At 45.6% G+C, this 8,655-nt stretch overlaps 2 protein-coding genes across 2 annotated transcripts in view; one reads left to right on the top strand and one right to left on the bottom strand.

The window, feature by feature from the left end:
• Positions 1–100: 100 nt before the first annotated feature.
• RPS27A (ribosomal protein S27a) lies at positions 101–2,971 on the bottom strand. The gene is made up of 5 exons (XM_055123020.1): positions 2,776–2,971; positions 2,429–2,483; positions 1,770–1,855; positions 838–969; positions 101–288 (listed from the first exon to the last, which is right to left on the bottom strand). Exons 1-5 carry the CDS (start codon positions 2,821–2,823, stop codon positions 139–141), a joined length of 471 nt encoding a protein of 156 aa, XP_054978995.1. The 5' UTR covers positions 2,824–2,971; the 3' UTR covers positions 101–138.
• A 376-nt stretch (positions 2,972–3,347) lies between these two features.
• Positions 3,348–8,655, top strand: part of CLHC1 (clathrin heavy chain linker domain containing 1) — a 62,170-nt gene continuing 56,862 nt past the window's right edge. Inside the window, exon 1 of the mRNA XM_055123109.1 lies at positions 3,348–3,411. The gene's annotated coding sequence lies outside the window, so the exon portion shown is untranslated. The remainder of the gene's footprint in view (positions 3,412–8,655) is intronic.

Below are 8,655 nucleotides of genomic sequence, written 5' to 3'. Positions count from 1 at the left end.
TGACTTTGATCTAGAAAACTGATAGTACTCAAAGGAAATTGTGTGACCAATTTTATGCTTTAAAATCACTCTTTAATCAATGAACCAAAACTTAACAGTGTTAAGAGTTCATGCCTTTTATTAACCCATACAGGTAAATTATTTGTCTTCTGGTTTGTTGAAACAGTATGTCAGACAACATTTGCCACAATAATGTCTGTCAAAGTGGCTGGCCATAAAAACTCCAGCACCACATTCATCTGAAGGGCATTCCCGGCGAAGGCGGCTGATTTTGCCATTCTCATCCACCTAAGGAAAGCACAGACCCATTGTTAAGATAAACTTACAACAGTCTTAGCTTAAAGCTTGGGATAAATCCTAAGACCTATACTATAAAGCTCAAAAGGTGACTATCTAGATGTGCCATACATAAATGCTAATGCACCCCAAACCTAGATATCATAAATGTATTTTTCCAGGTGCTCAAGACCAAACCCAGGTCTAACACGTACACTTTACCACTGAGCCTCAATATATATAATGAGGCAATATATATATATATATTATATATATATATATTTTGGTTTTGGGGTCACACCCGGCGATGCACAGGGGTTACTCCTGGCTCTTCACTCAGGAATTACCCCTGGCGGTGCTCAGGGGACCATATGGGATGCTGGGATTAGAACCCGGGTCGGCCGCGTGCAAGGCAAACACTCTACCCACTGTGCTATTGCTCCAGCCCCATGAGCCTCAATATTTTTTAAAGCCTAAAACCAACTGTGAAGTTACTATGAGTAATGTTTCCAAATACACTATGCTTTGCTGATATCATCTTATCAATGCATACTGGCTCACCTTGTAGTATTTCAGGACAGCCAGTTTAACCTTCTTTCTCTTATGCTTATTCTTCTTGGGAGTGGTGTAAGACTTCTTCTTCCTTTTCTTTGCACCACCCCGAAGTCTCAAAACGAGATGAAGAGTGGACTCCTATTAATGAAAAAGAATAAAACCTTTTAATGAACAATTATATTAATACATATTCCCATTAACAATGGGCTACTAGAATCAATCTCTACATTGAAGGCAGCAGGAATTAAGTAGATGGATTTTTTCCTACTTGGTGACAAAGAAGTGTATCATTATCTATAAACGGCGGAGATTAAAGAAAATGTTCAATTCCATGAGATGCAAAATTCATTAAATCCCAGAATGGGACAGAAAATAGTACCTCAGCGGGTTAGGGTGTTTGCCTTGCATGCAGCCAACCCAGGTTTGATTCCTCCCTCCCTGAGAGCCCACTGGTGGAGTATTTGATATGCCAAAACAATAACAAGCCTCACACTGGAGACATTACTGGTGCCCGCTCGAGCACATTGATGACAGTGCTACATTGCTCTTTTGTGTACTGGTCAAAATTTCCTAGGACTAAGATTTAAAGAACTGTTCCATCAAATGAACAAACACAAGACGAGCTTATATACTCACCTGTGATATAGACAAATGAAAGGAACAAATATCAGTAATAAACCTTGGGTACAGCATTACAGACCCTGAGAGTACCAGGAAGAGTGGGGCATAAGGGACACATGTGGAGAGTCTGGAGCACATAGGTTGTGGCTAAGGGAGCTAAGTGCCTGCACCAAACCATTAATGACAGGGAAGGGAGGTGGAGATGGTGCGGCAGTAGTTCTGTACATGGTTACAAAGTACTTAAATCACTGCTGCAACTCAATTATCTAAAACCCATTAAAAATTGTTTAAGTGGATGCTTTTCCCTACAAACAAACCTTTTGGATGTTGTAGTCAGACAAAGTACGTCCATCTTCAAGTTGTTTACCAGCAAAGATCAATCTCTGTTGATCAGGTGGAATTCCTTTAGGAAAAGAAAAAACCTTAAGACATGGCAGCAGGGCCTGAGCAATAGCACAGCAATTAGGGCGTTTGCCTTGCACGCGGTGGAGCCGGGTTCGATTCTCAGCATTGTATATGGTCCCCTGAGCACCGCCAGAGGTAATTCCTGAGTGCAGAGCTTACTCCTGCACCCCTTTGCATCAGCGGGTGACCCAAAAAGCAAAAACAAAAAAGACATGGCAGAACAAGCAGCACCCACTTTGGATTTACAAATCTTAACGTCACATGGTGCCAACAGCAGTTCATGCGCTTACTACAGAAGATAACACAAACTAGGTAAGGTTTACAAGTACCACTTCATTTAGTTTAATCGCAGTACATTTTGTTGAAGCCTCATTTCACAGACGCACGTCACGTTGCAACTTCTTTCAGTCCAATATAGGAAATGCATGGCGGCCTGGCTCCAGGCGCCCTGGCCACTTTACACTCCAGCGTCATTGCACCGGATCAATCTGGGTTCCTCCCATGCACCGGGGGGGCCTGGGCTTGCGCCTACAAGCACGCGAGCACCTCTTGGCGTTTAGAAAAATCTTACCTTCCTTATCCTGGATCTTGGCCTTGACATTTTCTATCGTATCCGAGGGTTCGACCTGAAAGTTTCAAAGAAACCGGAAGCAACAGTCACCGATCTCCGCGGCGAGCACGCGCGCGCGGCCACGCGGCGCCCGGGCCTCCCTCCCCGCGCCGGCTACCTGGGGAGCCCACCAAAACCGGGACGCCCAGCCGCCCGGCATCGGAAAGCCGCGCGAGGCGCCGCCCGGCGGACAATGCCCCACTGCGGGGCCCGTTTCCGAAGCCTGGGTCGGGAACATTCGGAAGCCGAAGGCGGCGTGCGCCCCGCACCCCAGCTCCGGCCCTCGGCCAGGCCCGGGCCGCCCGTACCTCGAGGGTGATAGTCTTCCCCGTAAGGGTTTTCACGAAAATCTGCATCTTGGCGGTGGGCCCACCTGCGGGGGGCGGAAAGGAAGAGAAGGGTTAGCTCTCGGGCCACAGGAAAGGCCGCCGGGTGGCCGCCTGTCGCAGGGCGGCCCGGAGCACGCACTCACCGCGGATGGCGGATCGGAAAGGAAGCGCGCCGCGCCGGCCAGGGCTTTCCCGGAGCGCCCGCCGCAGGCCCCGCCCTTAGGTGGCCACAGCACTGCCTGACTGCTGCCGCGGCGGCTGTCTAGCCACATGCCAGACCGGGCGTGACTCTCAACCCCCCCCTTCCCACGTGGGGGAATCAGCTTAGCATCTCTTAGGAATCCTCTCTAAATCGTAGATTTTCATTAACTTCAAACTGTTTAAAAGGCTTTTCCCGTCCAGCCGACGTCGCTAAGAGGGATCTTGACAAGGGCACTCAGCGGGGGCCGAGGTTGGCGAGAAGAGAGGGGATGAAGTGTATTCTGGGTGTTGTAGTTTTCCACTGCTGCCTTGGCGCTAGGACTACTGCTCCCAGGATGCAGTTCCACACCCCAGAGTTCCTTAGTTACAGTCTCCCTGTAACTAGCCCTGTAGCGTTTGGAGTGAGGGATCAAGGTGAGGAGGGCTGGGGAGGCTAAGGTGGAGTTTGGGGAAAAAGCGAACGCGTCGGAAATGCCCAGGACCAAAGGGGGTTAGGGGACGGCGGGTTGGAAAGATGAAGAAGCGATAGAAGGCGGGAATAAGGGGAAGGACCGACGACGACAAAAGTGTCATTTACCTCCTTAGAGAAGTGGTGGGGGTTGACGTATCCGTGATCTCCCATAAATAAAGGCAATTGCACGGCCAATACCAGACAAACAAATCTTCAAAACCCCGGGCTCTTTTCTGGCCCACCCTAGAACACCAACCCGCTTCCACCTCCCCACCCCCCCATCTCGCCAATATCTTACCTTAAGGAGAGTTTAGGGCCTAGTATGTCCCTTCTTAGTGTAAAAGGTGTGTTGAAAACCTGCGTGATCAGCTGCTGTTCCCGGCTCTGAGCTCAGGAGTGACTCCTGGGGGTGCTGGGTTTCAGGATGTGGCTTTTTAAAGAAAATTTATTTATTTTTAATTAGTGAACCACTGTGAGGGTACAGTTACAGATTTATACACTTTTTTGCTTATGCTTCCCTCATACAAAGTTCGGGAACCCATCCCTTCACCAGTGCCCATTCTCCACCACCAGTAAACCCAGCCTCCCTCCCACCCTCCCCAATCCCATCTCCCCCCACCCCACCCTGCCACTGTGGCAGGGCATTCCCTTCTGTTCTCTCTCTCTAATTAGCTGTTGTGGTTTGCAATAAAGGTGTTGAGTGGCCGCTGTGCTCAGCCTCTAGCCCTCATTCAGCCCGCAACTCCCTTCCCCGCATGGCCTTCGACTAGATGTGGCTTTTATTTGCAAGGCAAGTGTCTTAGCCTCTGTATTACCGGCCACTGACCCTGAACTTTCTAATTAAAAATTGAAGTCCTACAGTAAAGAACTCTGGAGAATGCTGATTTATTTCTAGAGAAATATCATTTGTTTTGTTTTGTTTTTGTTTGTTTGGGGGAGGTCGGGGGAATACCCACTGTTGCTCAGGAGTTACTCCTGACTCTGCACTCAGGAATCACTTCTAACAACGCTCGGGGACCTTATGGGATGCTGAGGATTGAACCCAGGTTGGCCGCCTGCCAGGCAAATGCCTTACGGCTGTACTATCTCTCTGGCCCCTGGAAATTCCAAGCTTGGACATTGGGAGTGGAGGAGGTCATGATCTGGGAGGAAGGTTTAGGATGCCTTTCTGTAAGGTGGTCTAATTAGAAGTGAGTCATGCCCTTTATCTGGCCTTTGCCCACTGCAGTAACCGCTGAATCTTCTGAGGTCTGCTGCTAGTATCTTCTGTTCATGCTCTCTCTCTGAATCCTCATCCTCAGATTCCTGTTCCCCAAGAAGTGTTGTCTGATTCCTTACAAGCAGCCCCACATTCAAAGTGCAGTTCGCATATCCAGCTACTTAACTGTTCTAATTGCAAGACCCTAATGTGTAATCTTATGAAATAGTTCTTCCCCTCTCTATTAGACATGGGAATTCTCCATCTTTTCAATCATTTGCGGTCAAAAACTTGCAGGTCAACTTGATAATGAGGTATTTGTGTACTTGCTCTGCACCTATAAAATAATGACTTCAGTTCTATTGTTAACAACATTACCTCAGTTTTAAATGCACAAAACTTTATCATCACATTTCTCTGCTCTCACACACATCTATCCCCTCAGAAGATCTTTTGTTTTTCTTCTTTCTCTCTTTCTTCTTTCTCTCTTTCTTCTTTCTCTCTTTCTTTCTTTCTTTCTTTCTTTCTTTCTTTCTTTCTTTCTTTCTTTCTTTCTTTCTTTCTTTCTTTCTTTCTTTCTTTCTTTCTTTCTTTCCTTTTTTTCTTTTGAGGTGCTCAGGGCTTCCTCCTGGCTCTGCTGAAGGCAGGGCTAGTGGGACCACATGAGGAGCCAGGGATTGAACCAAGATTGGCAGCATGCAAGGCAAATGCTTACCCACTGTACTGTCTCTGCCCTGGGACTTGCTCCTCTTCTACCTCTGCTACTTCTAGGAACATACTTGATTTTTCTCAGGTTTCTGAAAGGTTACCTTGTGAGTGAGACCATTCTTTTTTCTGACAATAGCACCCTCCTACTGTCCTTTACTCTCTACCCTCGTCTGCTTTCCCATATAGTTATTCCCATATGTCGTACAATATGTGCTATTTGCCTCTGTTCACATAATCCCTGTGAGGTTAGGAACTTGATATTTTTTGTTTCAAAGTCAAACCTAGCAGTGTTTAGGGATCACTCCCCGTGGTACTCAGTGTACCTTATGTGGTACTGGGGATTGTGGTATTGGGGACTTTGTTTTGTTTAGTGCTCTGTCTCTAATGTCTAGAATAATGCTGCAGTAGAGTGCCTCCCTCCCAATGTTTATTGAATAAATAAAGTGGAATACAACTTAAGCATAATCCTATATCTTGTTTCTCTGGATTTTTTCTCTGATTTTATTTTTTCCTTTCCAGAGACTAGAATGTGCTTCTTTGCATAAAATACCCCTCTGGAATTTTGTCACCCATTTTCCTCACACAATCTCTCTGCTTTCAGGCAATAGCTCATTTATTATACCCAGTAAGCTTGGCTGAGGACCCTTATAACTTTCTTTCTGTGTCCCTAAATATACAGTATGAATGAATGAATGGAAAGTAAACAATTGGTTTATTTAACTCAGTGACTTTTTTGCTAGATGCCCCAGGGAAGTCACTTCAGTAGTCTTCTATATTGAGAATACCGAAGACAAATGTCTTCTATTTTTTTGTTTCATTTTTGTGCCTGGTGGAACTCAGGGGTTACTCCTGGCTCTGCTCACAGTGATAATTCCTGGTGATTTGGAAAATCATATGGGGTGCTGTGGATGGAAACTGGGTAAGGCTGTATGCAAGGCAAGCTTTCTACCTGCTATACTATTGATCCAGCCCTAACGGATGTCTTCTGACAGATAAGATTTATTGTTCAGTGAGTATTGATTACTAAACAGTCTTTTAAAATACATGTTATTAAAAAATTACTACTGTTAGGGTATGATGCACTAGAGTCCATATGAGTGAAAAAGGTAAATGCAAATGATAGTATTTTGGTTTCTGAGCTTGTCAAATTCATCATAAAAGGGAAGGGAGGATATAGACATAGTCTATAATAAAATGTGACAGGAAGGAAAAGCAGCAATAGCACTTGAGCAAGTTTTTAATTTTTTTATTTTTCTAATTTGAGGGGACATTTCAAACTGAGATTGGGCATTCGTAGGCAAGAAGCACCTTATCTCCTGTATTATCTCTCCAACACTTTTTACTAAATGAATGTGATTTACAACAGTTACCACATTATTTCAGGAACGCAACATACTTTCAATTCTACTACTGCCCCCCAAGTGTCAGCCTTCCACCATTGCTCCAAGGTTCCTTCTTCCTTCCTGCCCACTATAATTTCTCAGGGTGTCTTTCCACTGGAGATCGTATGTCCCCTTGCTTTGTTTCTTTATTTACCACACATGATTGAGATTATCTGGTATTTATCTTTTTCCTTCTGACTCACTTCACTACACTGATATCCTCCAAGGACTGTAAAGAGAGGCTTCTAAAATCTCAGGGCTAGGATGAATGGAGACATTACTGAGACCACTCAAGAAATTCGACAATCAATGGGATGATGATGATGATGATACCCTCCAATAAGTTGTAATGAACTGCAAGATTTCATCCTTTCTCATAATGTATATATGAGAATGCACATTGTCATAATGTCATAATGTCACAATCTCATAATGCACAATGTCATTATCCACTCATCTATATTGTTGAGCACTTGGGTGGTTTCCAATCTTGGCTACTACGAATAATGCTGTGATGATTGTAGGTGTGTATGTATTCTTTTTTTTTCTTTTTTAATGTAGGACTACTGCTGTTTATTCAGCCATTGATTAAGCTGATTGAGCTAGGCATGAACTCCACATTACTTTTTTTTAATTAGATATTCATGAGATAGACCATTACAAAGCTGTTCATAATTGGGTTTCAGCCATACAATGATCCAGCACCCATCCCTCCACCAGTGTACATTGCCCATCACCATGTCCCCCGTTTCTCCACCACCAACCCCAACCCCTCACCCTCTACCCCCAGCCTCCCTCTATGGGAGGCACTTTACTTCTTGTTCTCTGTCTCCTTTTCCTTTTATGCATTATGGTTTGCAATACAGGCGCTAAGAGGTCATAGTGTTTGTTCAGGGCATTCAGTATTTTTATCAGGATGGTAAGGCTGGAGTAGCTTTTCAGTTGGGTGGCAGCTTTGGGGTGTAGATGTGACTGCCGAAGCTTCCCAAAGTACAGGAGGTGAGGGAAGGTAGCCATCCCAACCCTGAGAAAGCCTGGAGATTTCAGTCACAAAACCCTCACACAAAAATTTTCAGCAGATTATATCTTGGTGAGATCGTCCTGAGTGGAGTCAGGCCAGGAATATGGCAGCAATTTGGGATTGTGGAAGCAAGTAGCTGGGGGGGGGGGGGGGGGTCTCTGCTTGGGCAGGCACAGGCCAACCCATTCCCCTCTGATTTACCCCAGTGTGTTCAGCCATGCACGGTCCAAATTTAACTGCAGTTTTTGATCTCTTTCAAGATTTATTCAGGGGTCTCTGAAGCAAGGCCGGTAGTAGAGCTTACAGGGTGGCACTGGAGTTGGTTTGTGGTGGTGACTGCCAGTGCTTTCATGTGTATTGGGAAGTGGGGGGAGGTAGCCCCACCCCAACTCCAAGACAGCCTGGAGATTTCAGTCACAAAACCCACATACCAGAATTTTCAACAGATTATGTCTTAGTGAGGTCTGTCCTGAGACAGTGGAGTTAGGCCAAAGGTATGGCAGCGATTTTGGATTGTAAAAGCAAGCGGCTGCCAGGGGCTCTGTGTGGGCAGGCCCCAGGCCACCTGCCCCTCTTACCCTAGTCTGTCCAGCCGTGTGCAGGTCCGAGTTTATCAGTGCATATATTCTTAAGGAATAATATTTTAGTGCTTTGGGGTTCTGGTATTTTAGTGTTCTTTTCTAGATACCTGGGATAATTGCTGAGTTATATGGATGCTCTCAGTCTGCCCCCATAGCTTGGATTTTTGTCCAGAGAAATAGTACAGGGGTTAAAGTGCTTCCCTCAAATGTGGCGATCCCAGGCACCACATATACATGTCATTCCCTGATCACTGCCAGGAGTGATCCTTGAGTGCAGAGCTGGGAGTAAGCTCTGAACACACCTTGGTGTGGTTCCA

This window comes from Sorex araneus, chromosome X (assembly GCF_027595985.1).
Source record: "Sorex araneus isolate mSorAra2 chromosome X, mSorAra2.pri, whole genome shotgun sequence".
NCBI lineage: Eukaryota > Metazoa > Chordata > Mammalia > Eulipotyphla > Soricidae > Sorex > Sorex araneus.
This window is presented reverse-complemented; position numbering and strand designations above follow the sequence as displayed.